This window comes from Peromyscus maniculatus, chromosome 4 (assembly GCF_049852395.1).
Source record: "Peromyscus maniculatus bairdii isolate BWxNUB_F1_BW_parent chromosome 4, HU_Pman_BW_mat_3.1, whole genome shotgun sequence".
Taxonomy (NCBI): Eukaryota; Metazoa; Chordata; class Mammalia; order Rodentia; family Cricetidae; genus Peromyscus; species Peromyscus maniculatus.
Window position 1 is genome coordinate 37,162,045 of NC_134855.1, and position 22,521 is coordinate 37,184,565.

Sequence of the window (22,521 nt, forward strand, 5' to 3'; positions counted from 1 at the left end):
CCAACTAAGACAATCTGGCCAGACCCCCAGAATCCAACCATCGCTCCAAAACACGGCAGAGTAACTCTGACAGTGGAATTGAAGTTCTGTTCCTAAGCACCAAGCACATCGTGTAGGCTTCTCAGTGGGGCCTTGTGTCCATATGCCTCGATACAGTTTTGTGAACAAAGGTCATAGTGAGAAGAGTCGGCTTTCAGAAACAAAGCAGGTTCTGTATTTCCTAAATCTCCCTTTTATACCAACCCTCCCTCCTTAAAGAAGAACTAACCTGGGTCCAACTAAATGGGCTGTGCTCAGAATGGGGTGGGAAAGATCAAGGGCGAAAGTCCTTGGGGAGGGGGCCGAGAAACCAAATGAATGAGGTCTAGAAATGAAAACCAAGTGGGAGAGGAGAGGAGAGGAGCAGGCACAGAGGCAGAGCAGAACGTCCACAGCATCCGTCTCCATCACTGACCCCATCTCCACAGCACAGGGATGGACGGCAGCGAAGGCAGCCCGTGGGCACGGTCAGGGTCTTTACTCTAAAGCTGTCCTTGGCTTTCTCCTCCTCCCACAGAGACAAGGCTACTCTCTGCTCGCTACCTCCCCCTGTACGTTACATCCAGAGAAGGCTGCTCACGTTGGCTCCGAGCTGGCTCCTTAGGTCACAGCATTTGGAGCAGCAGTGTCCAGTCTTGTCTGGCCCCGTGCTTGGTCAGTTCTGGTCAGAGGCCCAGCACACGCCCACAGACAAAGGCAGACATTGTCAGCCCCTGCTCTCCACAGGCCCACAAGTGTACAGTGCTGACAGTTCGGTGAAGCCTCTGGAGAAGCTTGTCACAAACACATCAGGAGTGTGGGGTGCTGAGAGACTTCTGGGTGAAAAAAGTCAGCTGCGCCACCCCTCCACCTCCTCCTCACTTAAGAAAGCGCGTTGACGTAAAAATGCTTTTGGAGTAGGTGACGTCTCAGATTCGTTCCCGTTTCTGTATGAATCATAAGGAGTTACGGCAATAAGTTAACGCACTTCATCCATTACTTTCTCCTATATCAAAAAAAGGAAGGGCAATAACACTTCTCAGACACATGGCAGTAAAACTCTTTGAAGAAGAGAATAAAGCAGATACGGTGATCCTCCGTACAGCTGGTTACTACTGTATGATGCTGTACTACTACACTGTATTCCAGGAACTCTGGAAGCTGGACTTCTTCCTGCTAACAAAGTGAGAATTGAGAAAATGCTGGAAAGGAGGCTTCATGAGAAATATGCCAATCTGTTGAGAACAAGAAATTTTGCCCAAGTCTTAAATTCTAGAGGCTTGTCACATCAGCCATTCAGTGTAAGGGACAATGCAAGAAAAGTGAGTTTTGTGAAACCCAGGCATGCTGTCTCTATGACGCCTGTACTGGGGTTACCTCCCTGTCCTGGGACGGGTTACTTTGCCTTGCAATGCCCACAGTTGTCTAATGGAACTTTGACCGTGAGTCTTGAGACTTTGGAATTCATGGTAGAAGCCAGCGTGTGTGTGTGCAGCCGTTATCACCGGTCCATCCTAGACCAGTTGCAAAGGTGGGGTATAGATCTAGCCAGTAGGTTAGGTTCAGAGCAGCTAGAGCGCGTGTGATTGTTTCTTTCTTTTTTCTTTGTTTTAGTTTTCCAAGACAGGGTTTCTCTGTGAAACAGTCCTGACACTAACTCCATAGACCAGGCTGACCTCGAACTCACTGAGATCCACCTGCCTCTGCCTCCCGAGTGCTGGGATTAAAGGTGTGCACCACCAATGCCCAGCCGATTGTTTCTGTCTTAAAGCTGCAGAATCTCTGATAATGTTCACCTGAACTTTCTCTTTTTAGGAGTTCTTTGGAATTTATCCTCATGTGATGCTGTAAAGATGACAATCATTCGAGATGCTCTCTCAACCTTAACGAACACTGTGATCGTTCCACATTCTGGGTGGAATAACTCTTCCTTCGATGATGATCATAAAATTAAATTTCAGACCTCGCTGGTTCTGAGGAACACGACAGGTTGCCTGAGGTAAGTACTTTCTTCCCAATTAATTACATGATTAAAGAATGGGTGTCATAAGTAAATTGACTGTAGAAGGCGCTACCTAGCTAGCATCCCCTGGAGGTGATGGTTCTCCTTCATAGCAGAGTGTGAACTTTGTCACTGTGTGAGGAAACACTGAGCACAGGCTGGTGGCCCCAAGGCAACTGTCTCGCATATGACTCGTGTGTGAATTATTTAGAAAGGCCCATTTATTCTGAGGGCACGGCAGCAATTCCACCGTTTTCTACTATAGGAGCCTTTTTCTGACTATCACAGACTTACTGCAGACCTGGGGTAGCCTGGTTTTTCTTTCAGTTCCAATGATGATCACCAAAGTTCGGGTATGTATTGTTACTTTTAAAGAGAAGTAAAGAGATGTGTGACTTAAACAGCTATTGCTTTTGAGTTCTATAAATAAGTCGGCCCAAATGCTGTTCCATGAGTCATTATATAAAATCTGTGATTCTTTTATGTTTGTTTGTGGAATGGTTCCCTGTTTGCTTCTCCACTCACATTTGACCCTGTTCCCCAGTCTCCTGTTATTCTAGGCACATGAAACAGAAGCCTTAGCAGAATGGCAGGGTGACCTGCAGAGCTTTAGGGTTCGTCTGCAGAACAGAAGTGACAGTATTGCGTGCACAGGGCCCTGAGTTCAAGTCCCAGCCCCGAAAAGAAAAACAAAAATAAGACATCTGAACACCTCTGGGGCAGAGAGTCTGAACCATAGGGAGAGGGTCTGTGCTACTATCCCCAAGCCTTCTACACGGTGACAGAAGGCGTTCGTGTGGCTGGTCCTGAGTGAGTCTGGTAGCCTGTGGTCAGCAGGAAACAGCATCCCGTCCTCCACCCTAGGATCCAGGGAAGTATGACTCCCCTGGCCCACCCCAGCTCACCCATTAGGCAGTGAGTACCCAGGTCACGGTACAGCCTTGGCTCTCATGTGACCTGTTCTAGTCCTGGGTAAACGTCACTGTGTCAAACCAGCATGGAACACGATCAACTGAGCCCATCTGTGAGGAAGACACAAATGAGGAAGAGGACGAGGACAGTAGCACCATAACAAAATGTGGTGCAGTGAGAATTATTGGTGAACCCTGTGGTGGTCCCTTCCCACCTTAAAGATCCAGAATAGAATCATTTAATCATGGAAAAACCCCTCACAGTGTGCCCAGTGATTTGGGCTTTAGTTAATACAAGATGTAGACAAGTTGACAACCAAGAGTAGCCACCACAGCCTATATCTGAAATACCACAGAAACTGCTCATCTGAGGAGTAGGGGTCAGGACAAGTCACTGGTAATGTAAAGCAATGAGCTAACTCCATGGCCAAAGGGCCAAGTGGCCATGGGTGGTGTCAGATCTCTGTCGAATGGAAGGAGCTTGCCCTTTACTTCACCTACTATGAAAAGCCAGGAGAGTTTAAAGCGGGGAGAGATGGGGAGGGCTTTTCCTGTTCTGTAGAAGACTGAGTGGAGGCAAAAATGGAAATGAGATTAGTGGTCCAGGCATGCTCCAGGCAAAGCCTGGGCCAGAGGCTACAGATAAATTGCTTTTTGAAGCCAGCTAACAGGACTTGCTAATGGGTTGAAATAAGAGATGGAGGGGGAGGTAAAGGTTCCACCTCAGTCTTTGACTGGCCTGCTAGATGAATGAACTGCAGGAATCAGGGAAGTGGGGGAGTTGCTAAGAATTATGGCCATGTCCATTTTGAGAAAGTGAATTAGTAATGTCAACAGATCAGATACATGTGTTCTCAAGGGTCGGGCAAAGATAGACATCTGGTCATCATGGGCCCTCCGTTGAAATAAAGACACCAGGGGTGAGGGGAACGCACCCAGGAAAGTGCGGAGATAAAGGCAAAGGAACCAAAGCTAAGGCCAAGGGAGTTCGCTGTCACAAGAGGCCACCAAGGAAAGCGGGAGCCCGGGGTAAAGGGAAGGGGTCAGCTGTTGAATGTTGGTGGGGCAGTGCACAGGAGGCCCATCTAGTTGAGATTTACGAATTCCCAGTTTGCCCTGCTTCAGTGTTATATCCTAAGACCATTGTAATTGGAACATCAAAATAGAGACTTGTAATCTGGTATCCATTTTTGAAGGAAGGCAAAGAAAAGCAAACAAAAACAAGACCTCAAATAAATGAAACCCAAAATAACTTTAAGTTTTTTTGTTTGGGGTTTTTGAAACTGAAAGGATTAAAACTTGGGGCTCTTTGAGTTTGTTGATGGTTTAAGGTCACATCTCATGTACCATATTGAACATAATCAAATGTGATTATATAACTTTTTTGTACAAGAAGTAATGTGTTTCCTCTGTTCATCCAAGAAAACATATAATGACCTCCTGATGCATAAAAACCCCTGTAAAAAGCACAGGGCTACAAAGACACAATGGCTAACATAAGAGGAAAAACAGACCCCCAAACCAATGGCCACTATGAGTGACACATCCTGACACATTTCTATTTGCTTTAATATACAATTCATTTCTTCCTCATCACAGCCCTCAGATAACTATTTTTATTTCTTCCACTTACCTGTGATGAAGCTGATGAAGATAGCCAGTAAATAATGGCCTCAGGGAATTGTGAGGTTGATGCAGTTAGAGTTCAGATGTCATGTTCTCTGTCTGTGGGTAGGATGGGGTTCTGGCCAATGTTGAGAATGTTTCCGATGTTCAAGTTCAGGCTCAGAAGTCTCAAGTCACTGCTGTGGCTGCTCTCTGCTGCCGTTCTCGCTCAGATGGGGATCATTCAGTCAGTCTTCATGGCTGAAGGGTAAGTGGATGGTCTCAGCAGTTGCTCCATGTCTCTGTCCACTCAGGAACCTCAGCTCTGCGGGGGAGGAAGCCCGGAAGCAGATGCGGTCCTGTGAGGGGCTGGTGGACTCGCTGTTGTATGTGATCCACACGTGCGTGAACACTTCCGACTACGACAGCAAGGTCAGTGTCCTGGCCACCTACACCCCGGTGGCAGGTGACAGCCACGGCCTCACGACTGGCGTTCCGTCGGTCTCTGAAATCCTGGAGCCTGGAGCTGCTCTCCAGACCAAAGGATCAGTCTCTCTAAACATGACCATTAGGGAAGGATGTGGCAACTTAGCAGGCCTGGAACCTTGCAATCCTGGTAACTGGTGAAGGACCTCACACGGGTCCAGAATTTCTCTGGTTTCCAGGTGCTCATTTTCAGGTGATAACCCTGTGCTCTCTTCCATGCCACATTTCCTACTCCCAGACACAGATACATGTAACACAAATTTTAAAAGGTCTTATAATAAAAGAAAAAAAAAACCCGGAGCCAGATATTAGGGTGAAAGCTAAAAGATCAGAGAAGCAGAGCAAGCCAGCCACAAGTTCCTACCTCTATGAAATCCTCAGTCTAAAGAGTGAGTTCCTGTCTTCTCACACCTTACATACCTTTCTCTGCCCTGGGATTAAAGGTGTGTGTGTGCTTTCCCAGTACTGGGATTAAAGGTATGTGCCACCACTGCCTGGCTCTGTTTCCAGTGTGGCCTTGAACTCACGGAGATCCAGATGGACTTCTGCCTCCCCAGTGATAGGATTAAGGGTATGTGCCACCACTGTCTGGTGTCTATGTCTAATCAAGTGGCTGGCTCTGTCCTCTGATCCTCGGGCAAGCTTTATTGCCATTATTATTATATACACCAGATCACCACAGATACACCCTAGCCCCACCCCAAATCTTCTGTGTGCCCTCCTATTTCCTCTGTGACACTCTAGTAAGTTCCGCCCCAGGGGCTGTGGAAGACAGAGCTAGAATGTCCGGAGTTCTGAGGTGTGCATGCTATGTGGCGTTTGGAGGGGCTGGGTGAGGAGAAACCATTGGTAGATCTTGAGTCACTGAGTCTGAGAGAGAAGAGGGTAATGAGCCATAGGCTCAGGGAGAAGAGGGTAATGAGTGGGGCAAGGTAACAGCCAAGTGTCTATTTGAGCCTCTTTGAACAAGACCTGAAGATGAAATTGAGAGAAACAGCAAGTTGCGAAGGAGAACTTGCCAGGTGGGCCAACTTCAACAACTCCAACCTTGACTTTAGACATCTGAGTTGAAGTGACAGTTGGCCCCCTAATTAAAGATTTAAAGTAAAAAAAAAAAAAATACCCAGTGCAGAAGGCAAAATATCAACAGGAAGAAATTAGTGCATTCCTTAGAGATGGGAGATAAGAAACTGAGGCAACAGCAGAAATAAGGCCTGGTGATCGGACCGGTCCCAGACGGGGAGGCAGAGGCACTGTTGTCCTGCTGAGGGTCTGCACAGGGGCCAGAGTGTGACCACAGCATCATGAGTGCCGTGTGGCCCTGAACAGGCCTGACGCGTCTTGGTCGGTATAAAGGCACATCTTCGGTTTACAGCTGCGCCCTGACCCACAAAACTGTAGAGTCACACTTCTTCCCTTCGATGTGTCACGTTCACAGAAATACAGCGCTGTTTCCTGGTAGTCTGTGCAGTGCCAGAGTGTTTGGGGTGATGTTTTTAATTACACACTGTGTTGGCTTTCAGACAGTGGAGAACTGTGTGTGTACCCTGAGGAACCTGTCATATCGGCTGGAGCTGGAAGTCCCGCAGGCCCGGCTGCTCGGACTCAATGAACTGGATGACTTACTAGGAAAAGAATCTCCCAGCAAGGACTCAGAACCAAGCTGCTGGGGCAAGAAGAAGAAAAAGAAAAAGAGAACTCCACAAGAGGATCAAGTTAGCATTTTATTTCTCTACAGTTTTATCTATTGGAGAGTGAGAAGTCATATAGTTGGCAGAAAAGATTGTTTACTTAGCTGAGTCCAGCAAAATGAATCTTTCCAGCAGTCAGGAGTCTTGTTCACTTCCTTTTCACTGCGTGTGTACCATCTGTCTTTCAGTGGGATGGAGTCGGGCCTATCCCTGGACTGTCCAAGTCCCCCAAAGGAGTGGAGATGCTGTGGCACCCGTCAGTGGTGAAACCCTACCTGACTCTGTTAGCAGAAAGTTCCAACCCAGCCACCTTGGAAGGCTCTGCCGGATCTCTCCAGAACCTCTCTGCTGGCAACTGGAAGGTGGGATGTTTCCTCCTTGTCCACATTGGTGTCTGTCCATGTGGTGGGAGGGACACACTTGATTAGAGTTTGTCCATAAAAGGGGCTTCAGAGGGTGTGTCAGGGTGTGTCAGGCAGCTCACAGCTGCCTTGAACTCCAGCTCAGGGAGGCTGATGCCCTCTGGCCTTTTTGGGCACTCGCATACACGTGCACATAATTAAAAGTTAAGAAATACATATTTCTTATACATGTGGGTCGTATGTGTGTGTGTGTGTGTGTGTATGTGAGAGAGAGTGAGTTAGCGAGTTAGCCATGCCTTCATAAGTAAGCAAGGAACCGATGTTTTGGGAAAGGCCCACTGTCCGGGCCAGGCCGTCTTCAGTGGCAAGAGGAAGCAGTGGCACGTACAGTTTCAGGAAGCTGATCACACTACCCTAGTGCTTTCTGCAGTAGCGAGCCTTGTACTGTATTTCCTCCCTGAGGATTTCATTTGATTTGGCAAATAGAAGTTATCATTTAATACAATTAATGCTAATTGAATCTTTGAAAGGCATCTTTTCCTGTTATGTATATTATTAAGATAATTCAAGAAACTGGGCAGTCAATCATATATTTTAACATTAACAGTAATTGCAGAGAGCTAATGGATCTCTGTCTTCATGCTTTGACCACAGTAGAAAAATAGTAGATAAGACTTGAGCAACTAATTTGAATTTTCCTGGTCTATTTTCTAACATTACTTTGTTGTTGTTTCTAAAGTTGTTTCTAAATAAACTTAGTATTGCTTTCCCGTTCACAGGGTGCACAAAAAGTAGCCAGTTAATGTTGAGTGAGAATGCCTTTTGCACCCAAACCTGCTTTTGCTGTGGGTATGAATTATGGTGCCTGGTGTCTGTGGAGAATTCCCTTGCTCCTGAGTACAGAAAGCTTTCCAGCACTCTTTTTGACTGGTTACCAAACTCCCGATATTGTTGGAGCCTGTACTAAAAATAAGGTAGCTCAGCAGAGCCAGGCTCCTCCCTAAGGGATGCTGAGGGGACGCCTTTGCCATCCCTACTTCTAGCCTCTGGACCTGGTGTGGGACCAACAGCAAAGGAAACGGGCTGTTTCCTTCATCGGAGAGGGAAAGTAATCGCTGCGTCCTCTGCCCTGCACAGAAATCCCACAGATGGTGGCTTGGGGATTTCTTTTTAAATCAGCCATCCTAGCCTGTCTCTCTCCCAAACCGTGGCACTGATTTAATCTCCAGTGGAGAGAAAACATTTAATTTATGAGTTTATCTTTTCAGATTGCAGTAGCCTGTGAGACTGGGTCTCCACGTCTTAGTCACTAATGCCTTATTCTGTCCACCAGTTCGCAGCCTACATCCGGGCAGCTGTCCGCAAAGAGAAAGGGCTCCCCATCCTTGTTGAGCTGCTGAGGATGGATAATGACAGAGTTGTCTCTTCCGTGGCCACCGCCTTGAGGAATATGGCGTTGGATGTTCGAAACAAGGAGCTCATAGGTATGAACGCTGTGTGGGAGCCCACCTGGGCTTCCTGGTGCCTTTGCCCAGCGGGGCTGCCTAAAGAGGATGACTGGACCACGGGCCTGAGTGCAGGTGTTTGGAAGGGTCTGCACTTGGCTGTATCTCGCAAGGGGGCGGTCTTTGCTCCTCCCCTTGGCATTGTGATAAAAAGCCCTTGGGAATAAAGTTCGGGGCTGGTGGGTTGAGACCCAGGCCCTCCCGAGGCTGTCCTGCGTTTCTGTCTTTCCTCTCGTCGTCTAGGTATCTCTTTCTAGCTAGTATTTCTCACTTCTCCCTACTCAAGAGTACCAAGGTCATAAAAGTGGTGGCTGGTCCGCCACAGTACTGCAAAGGAAAGAGCCATGCCAGTTACAAAACTCTACCCCTGAGCCGCCTCCTCCATTCCTGGCATATTTGGATGCCCTGCTCTTCGACTATTCCTTTTCAACAAGAGGCAGGCTCATTAATTAGACATGGATCTGAGAAGGTAAATTTTGAGAAAAGCCAGTGATCTCCAGCGATTTCAGGTGTACATAACAGCACTGCTTGATGAATTTGGTGTCTCTAGTCCCTAAGAGAAGTTATATCCTGAGCAGCAAGAACAAGAAAAAAATTAATTTCCTTCTCCAGTGTTGGTGCTGATACCTACTCATTCACCAACACTAGCATCTTCTAATAGGAAACCGTGTGGATACTGTGTAGCTTTCCCTCCAGAGTCTGTTTGAATGCTCATCCCCAGACAAACCACTGTCATCCCATCCCAAGGCAGGGTCAGGATGGAGGGGAGGTAAGGACTGGGCACTAGGACACAGTAGTTTCGGAGGCCTTTGCTCTTGGCTCTCAGAGAGAGTACATCAGCACATAGAGAGAGCCAAGAATGAGTTCATCAGCTTTGCATACCAGGCAGCTCGCTGGTCTCTAAGCACTGCTCTGCCCCAAACAGTTTGAGGGGTAACAGGAAAAAAAGAAGGGAACTCCATGGACTGGACCCTCCCTTCTGAACCTGCAGCTCATTGACCTCATAGCCCAGAGTGGCCTATGAATGCCAGTGCTGCTCGGCTCCTGCTTCTAGGTGGTCACAGCTCCCTCTCTGCCAGTGTCTGAAAGGAAATTGGCATGCCTGCAGGGTCACTGTTGGAGAAAGTAAGAAAAAGGACAGTACCCTAATCGACTCAAATTCCATGCCAGCCCCATGGGTGGTACCTTGGGGAGGGGGGGGGGTTGTTTTTTTATGGATTTTTGTGACCTTAGACCCAATTTATATTAAAATACACAAGCTAGAATAGGAAGGGATGGTCAGGGGGGTAGAGTAAGAGAAAACATGAGAAAGAATGAGAATAATATTTAGTTTAAGATTAACTGTGATGGCCGAATGGTGGTGGCGCACGCCTTTAATCCCAGCACTCGGAAGGCAGAGGCAGGCGGATCTGTGAGTTCAAGGCCAGCCTGGTCTACAGAGTGAGTTCCAGGGCAGCCAGGGCTACAGAGAGAAACCCTGTCTCAAAAAACAACAAAAAAAGATTAGCTGTGATCCTAGCCTGGTGGGGCAAGCCAGTAATCACAGCTGCTTGGGAAGCTGAAGCAGAGAGATGAGTTCAAAGCCAGCCTGGCCTACAGAGTAGGTTCAAGTCAGTCTGCACTAGTGAGACCGTCTCAGCGTAAAAAGAGGGCTGCCGTAGAGCTTCGTGGTAGACAGCTTGCATAGCGTACACGGGCCCTAGGTTCAAGCCTAGTCCAGCCAAAAAAGGTGTAATCGAAAACTGAACGGGGTACAGCGACTTACAGGTAAAGTCCACAGCTTGCCTGGCAGAAATGCCATTTTAAATTATTACTATCCAGATGACTGTGTCCTTTCCTTGGAAGCAGATCAGCCCCACAGAGAGGAAGTCTATGGCTCAGCCCTACCCAATTCACACACTTCCTTCAGAGCAGTCCCAACTAGACTTAGAAGTTATGCCGGGCGGTGGTGGCGCACGCCTTTGATCCCAGCACTCGGGAGGCAGAGCCAGGCGGATCTCTGTGAGTTCGAGGCCAGCCTGGGCTACCAAGTGAGTCCCAGGAAAGGCGCAAAGCTACACAGAGAAACCCTGTCTCGGAAAAAAAAAAAAAAAAAAAAAAGAAGTTACACCTACACTGATTTCTTATAAGATTAATACTCACAAGTGGGTTTCTACTGCTGGGAAACGTGGCTGATCACATGACCTCATACATCCTGGCCATTTGTGAGTATTCAGAAATCACCAGTGCTAACTTCTCACCCTCCTCAAGATGCACGTTTATCTCCTAGGCTTCCAGAGTCACTGCTGTTTCTCCACTCATACAACCTCTGCTCTATGTGCCTGGCCTGTGAGATGCAGGAAATGACAGGGCGTCCAGTTAGGACCCGCCTGCTGCCTCCTCCACCACGGCATAGAAACAGCCTTTGAGGAAAACCCTGCTTAGCGTGGTGGGGACCCTAAGAAAAAACCTACTTTCACCTTGGTTAATTTCTTTTGTTTGTAGTGCATTTGCCCCACTTTGTCAGTTGGTAACTGAAGTTGAAAAGGCTGGAGAAGATCTCTGTTTGGGTGTTTATGAAGGATTGCTCCCCTGGCTGAGACTCCCTCAGCTCTGTCTCCTCATGTACTTCATTATTACTTGTTACCTCTGGGAGATGATATACCTGGAATTTCACTAGAAGACTTTTTCCTTGTGTCTTTTAAAGAAACTAGTGTATGGTCACCTGCTGACACCAGGCCAGCCGAGCTAACCCTCAGCTTTGTTAAAGTACATGACTGTTCCCAGGGAACTTGGTAGACTCACCCAGGAAGATTTCTTGCGAAGTATTTTTAGCAACCTTAGTCCAGATTCAAAGTGTTTTGTAAAGCACTGGTCAGAAATTGAAGTATTTGATACTGGAACTAAGAACAAAACTCCTGCCCTAATCTTTCAGTAGAACCATTTTCTCTCAGAGTCACATCTGTGCTTTGCTTCTTTGCTGTGGGGCTTTGTTTGTTTGTTTGTTTGTTTGTTTGTTTGTTTGTCATCCCCGCCCCCCACTGCCCCATTCATGTCTCTTGAAGTTTTGTTTTTTAAAACCTTCAGATTATCAGGATTTTCAACATCAGTAACAAAAAGCCAGTGCCTGTGAAAAGTTGACCCTCTTCTTGTGCACCCTGCAGGTAAATACGCCATGAGAGACCTGGTCAACCGGCTTCCCGGCGGCAACGGCCCCAGCATACTGTCCGATGAGACCGTGGCAGCGATCTGCTGTGCTCTTCATGAGGTCACCAGCAAAAACATGGAGAACGCCAAAGCGCTGGCTGACTCAGGAGGGATAGAGAAGCTTGTGAACATAACCAAAGGCAGAGGAGACAGGCAAGTGTGTGGTGCCTCGGTTCTTGGACTGTCTTGTGGTGAGGGCCTTTGTGGAGGATCCATGCCTAATTCAAGGATTCATTTCTGTATTTCTCACATGCTGAATAGCTAAGCAGTCTACATTGGCTAAGACCTGTGATGGTGGGAAGGGGTGCCTTTTGTCATGGGTTGGCATTCCCTTTATTATATAGTGTACCTCACTCCTCCTCCTCTCTCTCTGACTTAGTCTACTCAGGGCTACTGTAACAAAATGTTGTGGGCTGGGAAGCTTATGAACAGTAGAAGTTTATTTCCCACAATTCTGGCACCTGTGAAATCCAGGATCAAGGCATCAGTAGAGTGATGTCTGGTGCGAGCCCCTTTCTGGTTTTATAGAGTGACCTTGTTCTCACACGGAAGACTTCCTGGTGACACCTCCCAGCACTGGCACATAGAGAGTTAGGACTTGTGCATAGAAACTTCAGAGAGATCCTGACCTCTGGGCTGCAGCCATCTCTAAAGCCACGTTTGTTCACATCATCTCCTAGAAGAACCACACACCAGGGCGGGCACAGTCTCGGGCACCATTTCATTCCGTCTGCACCTTGAGCTCGGTCAAGCCTAAGTCCTGCTCTGCAAGAATGTCTTTTTAAATCCTCGCTTGCGAGATTGATTCTGCTGCCGAGTGCCCAGGAAGCATGGAACCCGCCAGTCTGCACGAGTGTGCAGAGTCTGGGCCTGGTCACACTCCTGCCTTTGCTCCTGGGTGGCAGTAACAGATGAGGCAGCCCAAGTGGGCAGAACGAACCGGTGAAAACAGAGGTTTCTTGGCATGGGGCTGTAGCTGTGACTAAATTCATCTTCGTGTCAGGTCAGCAAATGGAAGTGGGAATTCCAGTACCTTCTCCAACAGTAGGTCGGCAGCCACTCTCACCTCCCCGCTTCCCCCCCCCCCCATTCTCTCTCTGGCACCGACTCCCCTCCTGTGTTGTTGGAGTCCTCCTCTAGCATCCTTGCTCCCGCAGTGGCTAGGGCTTTGTCCTTTTATCTGTTGTTGTATCCTTGACAACAAGAAGAAAGCTTGGCCCTGGGAGTGTGTGGTGTGGGGGGACAGTTTATTAATTAGCTGTATGGCAGTGTTAGGATTCACATTACAGCTTATCTAGTCTTTCAGGTGATACCTCTGAAGGAATTCCTAAAATATAGTAATAATACAGGAAACCATAGCTTTATCCACTAGAAATCACATCTGTCAGCATAAACAATATTGCCTTTCAGCCTTATTTCTTGCATTTTTTAAAATTTCATTAGTAACAAATGCATACAATTTGTTTGTTTGTTTGTTTGTTTGTTTGTTTGTTCTGATAATTTTTTCTTTCAGATAAGGCTCCACCCTGTAGCCCAGGCTGGCCTTGAACTCACTATGTAGTCCAGGCTGGTCTCAGACTCATAGCAGTCCTCCTGCCTTAGTCTTCTGAGTTCTAAGAAAATGAAACTTTTCAGGCAGTTAAGGTCCCATTCCTCTGGCTCCCTCTGCAGCCTACACACACACACACACACACACACACACACACACACACACACACACACACACACACGGTCATATGATCACCTTATGCACTCTTGAAAGTTCACCTTGTAGAGATGCTGAGCCAGTGACAAGATGTGCATGAATGTGTGCGTTGGTAATATACACATAAATATGTATGTAAATCTCACCTCCTGTTGAAAGCCAAAGATTCAGAATGTCTAGGACCAGGCAGGGTAGAAAGATGGCTCTGTTAAGAGCACTCGCTGCTCTTGTAGAGGTCCTGGGTTTGGTCTCCAGCACCCTCTTCTGGGCTCTGAGGAACCAGGCATGTACATGGTACACATATATACATGTAAAGCACTCATACACATAAATAAAAATAAATAAGTCCTTTTTTTTGAGAAGAAAGTCTTGAACCAAATCAGGTTGTGGCTGGTGTCCCCGCACTACACTTCCTCACGGTTCTTCCCCGTATTTGTCACCTACTTGCATGCCGGGGTGCTGTTCTCAGCCCCAGGCTTACAGCACATCACAGATCAGCATCCCAGGGCCAAGGCAGACGAGGTGCCCAGTGAGTCACAGCAGCAGAGCTTGGTAGATGGTGCCTACAGGGGCAAACGACAAAACCAGGGAAGGCCTCGTGGTGACAGTGGGGAACAGACCTAGAGAAGGGAGGGGCAGGGTGGGCAGTACCGCCGTCTGGGGCAGAAGCCTGTGGGCAGAGGGCACATCAAGAGAGCTGTGTCAGGGGAGAAGAACAGCAGAATCCAGTGTGATGAGCCAGCACCAGTGTGAGAGAACAGGGGAGAGCCAAGAGCAGTAGGACCAAGAAGCAAGAAGTCCTTGTGGGTCAGTTGTGTCCACCTCTGAATGAAATCAAAGCCACTGGGGCGCAGGAGCAGGGGAAGGACACGGTCTGTTCCCCTTGTGGAAAGAGCGGCATGACCTCCTTCCCCCCTCGCACAGACTAAAAACTGAAGACTTGTGGTGAAGAGGACAGCATCTCTGGCAGGGTTGAAAGACAGCAGGATTTACTGATAGATAAGTGAGTGGCAAGAAAGGGTAGTGTTGTGACTGACTCCCAAGTTTTTGTCAACAGAGGTCATCCCAAGGCAGGGAAGCCTGCAGGAGGACCACCACGAATGTGCTCTGGACTTGGTTGCTTGGGGAGAGAAATGGACATCCAGTGAGTGTGTGGTCAGCGGGAGAGCTGCAGGCTGGGTGTGCAGGGCCTACGCTCAAGCTGCAAAATGACACTTGGGAGTCAGCAGCATGAGTGACTTATTAATAGAAGTAAAGCTTGACGGGTGTCAGGAAGATGAAGACCCCAGAAAGGAGTAGCCAGACCATGAGTCTCCAGGAGCGTGCAGTGACTCGGGGGCCATGTGGAAGGAAAGGTAGGCAAGAATCAGGCCCCTACTTATTCATGGAGGATGAGGTTGAGGCCTGACCATTGGAGGCAATAATATGGAGGCTGTGAGTTTAAGAGGATGAGAGGAATTGGAGGTGTGAGTAACAGCTCTCAGGGGCTCCCCCTGTGTTGCAGAGGTGAGAAGGCACCCTGGCCTTTCTCGGGATTCCGCTGTCTGCACACACTGCAGCCTGCTCCCGTGGCTGCTGGTCTGCAGCCCGAGTGTCTCAGTGAGCGGCCGTTCTGCCCATCCTCACACACCCACCATCTCTCCCTAGGTCCTCGCTGAAAGTGGTGAAGGCGGCAGCCCAGGTCTTAAATACATTATGGCAGTATCGGGACCTCCGGAGCATTTACAAAAAGGTAACCCCCCGAGAACAGTGGTCCCGCCGTGAGCATCCCTCACAGCACACGATTCTAATCACTCACTGCAGTGACGCGCCGCTCTTCATTTTCTCTTCTAACTCCGCAGGATGGGTGGAATCAGAACCATTTTATTACACCCGTGTCCACGCTGGAGCGAGACCGATTCAAGTCACACCCTTCTCTGTCCACCACCAACCAACAGATGTCACCCATCATTCAGTCAGGTCAGTGGGCATTTGTGTGACAGAGCATGGTTCTGAGAGAAAGAGGTCTGAGCACGCGCTGACTCAGCCTGTCACGTCAGCACTGTTGACAGCCACTTTCTTCCATTTGAAAAGAGAATGCAGCTCACATCAGCTGCAGTGCATTTAAAAAAAAAAAAAAAAAAAAAAAAAAGCCCCAGGCCTGTCCCCGCACCTGGATGCTGCTTCGCCGGAGTTTTTGGTGAAACATCTCAGGAACAGGCTCCTAGCTTTGCCGCGGCATGTTGCTGGCTGCTTTGCAGACCCACACCCACCTCAGAATGTGGCTTTCTAGAAAGTCCCTCGGACTTTAAGCCGAGGTCTCGGCCACTGTGCCGCCCACCCGTTAGCAGAGTTGAGCTTAATGGAATGAACGCTTTGAGCTTCACACTAAATGACATGCATGTAAAGGAACCTTGTGAGTGCCAAGTCACACCAGGGCTGTGGATTTCATTCTTACCTGAATGAAACAGGAAAAATGATGCTCCTTACCTTGATTCGGCTTTAAATCACACATTCCTGCACATATATTATCTGTCGTAGTCAGCTGTGCGGCTTCTGACAGTCCTATTGCTCATGTGGACAAATGTGGACAAAAAGACTAATATCCATGCCCGGGGTTCTAGCCACATAATTGAACGTCTGTGGCTGTGCTGGGAGTTTGTTGTGGTTTGTTTTGGTGCTTTGTTTTTTGTTTCAAACATTATCTGTTCCTACTGTGTGTGATAGATATGTCTTGCTTTAAAATTATGAGCTGTTTCATTAAATAAGAACTTCGCCTGTTTTGGACACCCCGATAAGCCCTTATGCTGTTTTCTTATAAAAAATGCTCAGTGTGTCTGAGGACTTAGGAATAGGGATGTCAGGGAAGCCAGTAGAGTTGGCTGCCAGACAGGGGGGCTTGTGTGCAAGCTCAGAATCCTTTTAAACAGGTTAGCACATAGCTCCGCCAGGTGGACCTCCTAAACATACAAGCGGAAGTACTAGTGGCCCCCACCCCAGTCCCTCGGTGGCCCCCGGACTCTGTTCAGAGGGAAAATGTGTGCCGCTCCTGTCTGTCAGCTGTCTGAGGGTTGATCATCGTCCTTCAGCACTGGGGAGGGACCTGCTTCTGGGCATGCCGCTGCCTTGGTACTGTCATCCCAAAGGGAAGCTGGTCTCTCCTGTCCTGCTAGAAGTAGCCCAGAGGCCTGGCTGCACATGCTCACCTCATTCTTCCTTCCTGGCCAAAAAAAAAAAATGTCCAAAAGGGGACCCTTTCAGTAAATGGCTAGTCATTATCAGATATGTGGCCTAGGCTAGGATCAGAAGTCATCTGGGCTAGGGGTCACATGATCTCCTGACATTAGATCACCATAAAGAGAACTATAAATGTTATAGGCTGGCCACTGCTAGACACATACAGATATATTTTAAATGATCAAAAATCACAACAGGCCATAAGACCTGTTCCCAAATATCTGTATATAAATGCTGATAGGAGTTTATGAGCACCTAGACTGTTATCATCAGGCAGAGGTAATTCTTGCCTGGCTCTTAACTCCACTCGGTTTCCCAGGGTAGGTCAAGTCTCTGAGTCACACTGCTGCCTGCCACCCTCTACTCTGGGCCTCTACAGCTGGCTGCAGCTCGGGGGTGTGCCCAGATGTCACCCTTGCTGGTGTGGGAATGTAGGGTGTGTGTGTTCATGGTCCTCAGGGTCTGGCCGCTCTTCCCCCTCAGCAGCTCTAAGAGCTGAGTTGACTGTGGCATGCTAATGAGCACTTGGTTTCCGGAGCTGACGATCTGACTTCTCTCTTTCCCTCTTCCCTCCTTTGCCTCTCCCTTCAGTTGGCAGCACCTCTTCCTCACCAGCACTGTTAGGAATCAGAGACCCTCGCTCTGAATACGATAGGACCCAGCCACCTATGCAGTATTACAATAGCCAAGGGGACACCACACACAAAGGCCTGTACCCTGGTAAGACCCAGCGGGGTGTGTGATGCAGTACCCGGAGGAAGCACATTTCTGTGCGCTCAGCCAGTGTCCTGGAAACTAGCCTCTGCTTAGATCGAGACGGTCCCCCGGCAGCAGACCATATCCCTGTCCCTTCTCGACTCCTTTCGGGATGGTTGCCTTTTCTGCTTGTTTTCAATAAGTCAAGCTAATAGAGCGATGGGATGGCCACGAATAAAAAGGAGGCTGGATCCAGTGACGGCTTCTGGCCGCCCCAGGTGCCCTTCCCTTTGCCCCTGGCCCTCCTGCTCTACAAGAGTCCCTTGTGCATCGGAATCGAGCGCCCGATGTAGCTTTGCAGGAGCTGCGTATACCCTCTAGACCGACCCATTTCTAAACTCAGACTCACGAATAGCAACTGAGTCCATTTACGTTTTCATGGAAGAGTTTGAGTGAATTGTAGACTAACTTTTAATTTTCCTCAAGTGTAATTATTTATAAGACCAAAAATAGTATTATAGTGTTAGCACTTTTATATCCTATTCAGAAAGATGTGTATAAAAATATTTTAAAGTTGCCAGCCCAAAAGGTAATTGGTCTATTCTCACATATTTAGCAAATTAAAACTACTCCAGAACAAGTCATGAGCTACTGGAAAAACAAAAAGTACTTTTCCCTCAAAAAAAAAAAAAAGTGGGGGGAGGAAGGGAAAATACCTATTTATTAAAAAGAAATCAATTAAAACTGATGCAGCTTAACTACTGCTGGGGGAGGAGTCTGAGTTGTACTGTTGTCTTTGAAATTGTGATTTCACAGGACTATTTACTAATCAAGTATTGTTGCCATGGCAATTAATAGCTCAGAAGATTGCAGATGCTACATTTCGAATATCAAGCTCTCTGCGGAAGGGAGCATGCGCACAAACCGAAGCGCAGGCGGCGTCCGCTGTGCAGCAGCCTGCTTCGTTTGAAAGACTGCCACCTCTTGAGCATGCACCCTTTATCTTTGCTTGCTTCGATGAACTTAATTCGCTCAGAGTGTGCCTTATTTTCCTTATTAAAACAATTAAAACCTCTGCTAGTTTTAGCAGTGCTAGAAAGGCAGCTAGTGATATCATCAGGAGTCTGCTCTGGGCTACTGAAGACACTTGCCGAATTACCGAGTGCTTTTCCATTTACAACAGACTTAACCATGGCAGACCCAAGTCTGGGCCTCTGTGTCGCTCGCTGCTTTGAACATGCCTGTGCCTGCCCTTTCCAGACCCCGGGCTCTAAATCACAGCTGCTCTGAAGGCACGAAGTGCATTCTAATGTTACATTTCCCGTCTCTCTGATCCACACTGTGGCTCAGGGCCCTGGAAGAGCGATGTTCCTCAGCCCAGCACAGAGGGCCATGCTGCTGCTCAAAGGCAGCTATAGAAACCCCCGAGACTGAGCAGAGCTTGAGGCGGCCCCCCTATGGATGGGCTCTGCATTCACAAGCTCCTTGTGCCACACACACTTGGCCGGTTTTCATTGCTAGCCTCCCAGGCCCGGGATGTACCCTCCAGATCCAGGGAGTCTGGACTGCTTCCCTTCTGCCTACCCTGGTACTAGGGAAGGCAGGACCCACACGACCTGGTGGACCAGTGTAATAAACATTAGTTTTAACTGAATAAACTATTTTCTTACAGGCTCCAGCAAACCTTCACCAATTTACATCAGTTCCTATTCCTCACCAGCAAGAGAGCAAAATAGACGGCTACAGGTGAATTTGTAATGTCGTTTGTCCAGAAGGCTGGTTAGCAGCCACACAGGAAGGGGGCCACTGGTGAGAGCTGGGCCTCAATGCAGGCCCCAGGAGCTTCCCCCGAGGGGCTTTGCTCCTCAGACCGGCGAATGGTTAGATAATTGTTTCCATCCGTGCTCTGAGGCTACATGCCCCTGGGGATGCGAGAAAGCTCTAGTGCACGCTCTTTGTCCAGTAGATTCCCTCTCCCACGTTCCCCCTTCCCGTTAACCTAGAAAGTCTCTTCCATCTTTGGGTGAGGCAGAGTTGGTGAGCACACCTGAGTGTTCGCTCTGGACACTTCATCCTTCGTCACCGTGACTTCCTCCTCATCCAAGCTCCATGGTTTAAAATCTCTGAGTCTGCAGCCCATCTATGAGGGGACTCTGCTTCCAGGAGGGCCTTCTCAGGCTGTCCCCTAAGACTAGACAGCCACGTGCACCCCTTTCAACCACAAAATGAGGGTTTCCCAGCCAGAACTACATTGTGTCCTTCCAAATAAGGGTGTTCTAAGACCCCCGTCTACACCATAATCTTTATTTAATAGGAAAAAAGGAATTTCCCTCAATAATCTAGTTTGGGGTGATTTTGTTTTGTGGCTGGGTCTTCCTGTTGTTCCTGCTGATCTCAAACTTTTGAGCTAACTCAAACCTCCATTTTCAGTCTCAGGAGTAAGCAGGATTACAGGCATGCACCACCACACCCAGCTTATGCTGTTTCTTTTGAAGTCAAGAGAAACCTAACTGCCTTTGAAAGAGGAGCTAGTTAGCCACGTAGACTCTTAATTCTGAAATACCAAGATGTTAGACTGAGTTTAAGTCAGATGCCAATACCTAGATGGGAAATTCTTATATCTTACTGAGTTGGGGGGATTTGGGCAACATGAAGACACACATAAGAGCTGTGATCATTTGAGGGCATCCTGGGGAGGTCAAAGCTAAAACAGCACAACGGGAAATGGGGACCAGGCGCCCTGTGTGGGTGCTCACATGTGACGCTGCTTCGCCTTCTTCAGAGGACCTTAGTGGAAGGCCTTGCCTCCAGAATTGTATTTGCTCCCAAGTCTCTGCTAATTTTTTATCTTCCTGCCTTGAGATTTCTCATCCTCTAACAGTACACTGTACAGCAGAACTCACCAAACCACATTACGTCTTTTAAAATTGAGTGGTGGATTCAAATCTTCATCAAGAAGTAAATGTTTTAAAATGCAACCCTATAATTACAGTTATCTGAATATTTAAAACCAAATCCCCAGCACTCGGGTATATCCATGATAAGCTTAACTTCCCTGTGCAAAAGCTGCTTCCTCTTTTGGTCCGAATCTAACAGGCTCCTCCACATCCCATGCCACCTCTCACTGAGGGCCTAAGCTCTCCTGAGGCCTCAGGACAGAACTTGAGCACACAAAGCCAGCTTGCCTATAAACATAATTGAACACCCTCCCTCCTGTGAGTAAACATGGGTGTGCTCCCGAAACAGCTTCTCCCCTTTGCCCGCATCAGTGTGCTTTCAATGTGTGTTTTAAATGCTCTCGCTTATTTGCCTTTCCATCTTGCCAGCAGCACCAACAGCTATACTATCAAGATGACTCCTCCAGGAAGACCTTGGATGCCTACAGATTGTACCTGCAGTCTCCTCGTAGCTATGAAGACCCTTATTTTGATGACCGAGTTCACTTTCCAGCTTCCACTGATTACTCAACACAGTATGGACTGAAATCAACCACAAATTACGTAGACTTCTATTCCACTAAACGACCTTCTTACAGAGCCGAACAGTACCCGGGGTCCCCAGACTCCTGGGTGTAGCATCAAGACGCCTGCTGGAAACTCTGTCTTTCTAACTTTGCTTGGATTGAGGTGAAAAGTCCGTCTTGCTGATTTGATGATGAAATGTGAAAGTGACATGGAAGGAATGAGTGAAGAGTCTGTTTTTTCTTTTTGAGGAATTTTCAGGGAAGTGAGGAAACCCTTGGGAGAGGACTTTCTGAGCTCTGTGTAGGTGTTAGGTCTATTTACATGTAGATTCTAGTGGTGAAGGTGTGGGTGATGTGTCGAGAGGTTTGAGAAATGGGTGAAACGAGATGGGGTATGTGTAGGTCAAATCAAATTACAGATGATTTTTTTAATGTGAATAAAGTTATGTTCAGATAGTTTGTACAGAAAAAAAATAATAAAATGGATGCCCTTCATGTTTTATTGCTATTACTAAATGTCAAGATTGTATGCTATTATGTCTTGTAAAAATTTCTTCTGTTGGTGTAAATATGGAAATGCCACATTGGTTAAGTGCCATCATTTGTAATGCAGTGTGTCGTTTGAGAAGAGATTTGAAGAACTGACAGCCTGAAACACAAATGGGAAACCCAAGGAACTATTCATTCCAGTTGACAACAAACTCTGGCATCCTGTCCTCAGTGTGTAGTGAACCGGAAGCACAGGCCTCAGTGTGACAGCCACGCCATGCTCATCCCGCCTCTTTCACAGGACACTTCACTGCCATTTTCTATGCACATGGAAGAATAATAAATGTGGAAATTTCATCCTGGAAAATGTGTTCTGGGCCCCTTTTTCTGGGTGGGATATGGAAAAGAGACTTAGTAAGGCCCTTGTGAGATGGGCCACACTGGACGATGTGTGAAGATATGGCTGCTCCCTTACTTACCTTAGTCTGTGTGTTTCTTGGAGTTTTTGTTTATTTGTTTTAATTTGATACACTCTACAGCTTTAGCAGGTTTTGCTTTGTTTCAGCCTTCTAGGTGTATTTAACATCTCTTTTCCCCCAAGGGAAATTACATCTGGCATCCTGGCCACACTACATTGGCAAGGATCACTTACCACATCATTTTCTGGAACTAAGTCATTACATATGGACACTTGGGCATTTGCTTGGCATCGATGTTATAAGCCAACACTAATTCTAAATAATTATTGTGCTGAATACTTGTTGGATTACAGATGGCCTTGGGGGATCCCCACAGACACTGTAGGCATGTTCCAATGCTCCTCTACAGCATTGTGACTATAGAAAGAGACCCAAGAAACAGTATTTTCCTGAGTGGAAAACAGCTTGAGGTTAGGATTCAAAGTAAAACAGGTCCAAGTGTAGGCAGGAAAACAGCTGAAGTCTACAAATGAGTGGTGAGCCTTTCTGAGCTTTAGGCTTTCCAAAGGACATCTAAGACGGCTGACAGAGTCATGCTCTCTGCTGCATGTGCCCTGGCTGGACAGAGGAAACAGCCTTCTATATGACAGAGGTCACTGGATGTGCCTGAGGAACTGACAGAGATTTTGGAAATCACACCTATTTGATCTCACGTTCCTGAACCCAGTTCCTTGGTATCTAGGTTTAAGTGAAGGCCGTTTGCTAAG

General features: G+C 47.6%; 1 protein-coding gene across 27 annotated transcripts in view; it reads left to right on the plus strand.

The window, feature by feature from the left end:
- Window positions 1-21,702, plus strand: part of Pkp4 (plakophilin 4) — a 224,053-nt gene extending 202,351 nt beyond the window's left edge. For 10 of the 27 annotated variants that reach the window (XM_076569508.1, XM_076569504.1, XM_076569509.1 and 7 more), the window contains 11 exons: window positions 1,834-2,017; window positions 4,851-4,968; window positions 6,546-6,737; window positions 6,902-7,075; window positions 8,409-8,559; window positions 11,724-11,919; window positions 15,119-15,203; window positions 15,313-15,430; window positions 17,279-17,407; window positions 19,056-19,129; window positions 20,710-21,702. In XM_076569508.1, the coding sequence (XP_076425623.1) occupies window positions 1,834-2,017; window positions 4,851-4,968; window positions 6,546-6,737; window positions 6,902-7,075; window positions 8,409-8,559; window positions 11,724-11,919; window positions 15,119-15,203; window positions 15,313-15,430; window positions 17,279-17,407; window positions 19,056-19,129; window positions 20,710-20,958 (1,670 nt within the window). In that variant the 3' untranslated portion in view covers window positions 20,959-21,702. The remainder of the gene's footprint in view (window positions 1-1,833; window positions 2,018-4,850; window positions 4,969-6,545; window positions 6,738-6,901; window positions 7,076-8,408; window positions 8,560-11,723; window positions 11,920-15,118; window positions 15,204-15,312; window positions 15,431-17,278; window positions 17,408-19,055; window positions 19,130-20,709) is intronic. The other 17 variants (XM_076569510.1, XM_076569506.1, XM_076569512.1 and 14 more) reach the window with 4 other exon arrangements.
- The last annotated feature ends 819 nt before the right edge of the window (window positions 21,703-22,521 follow it).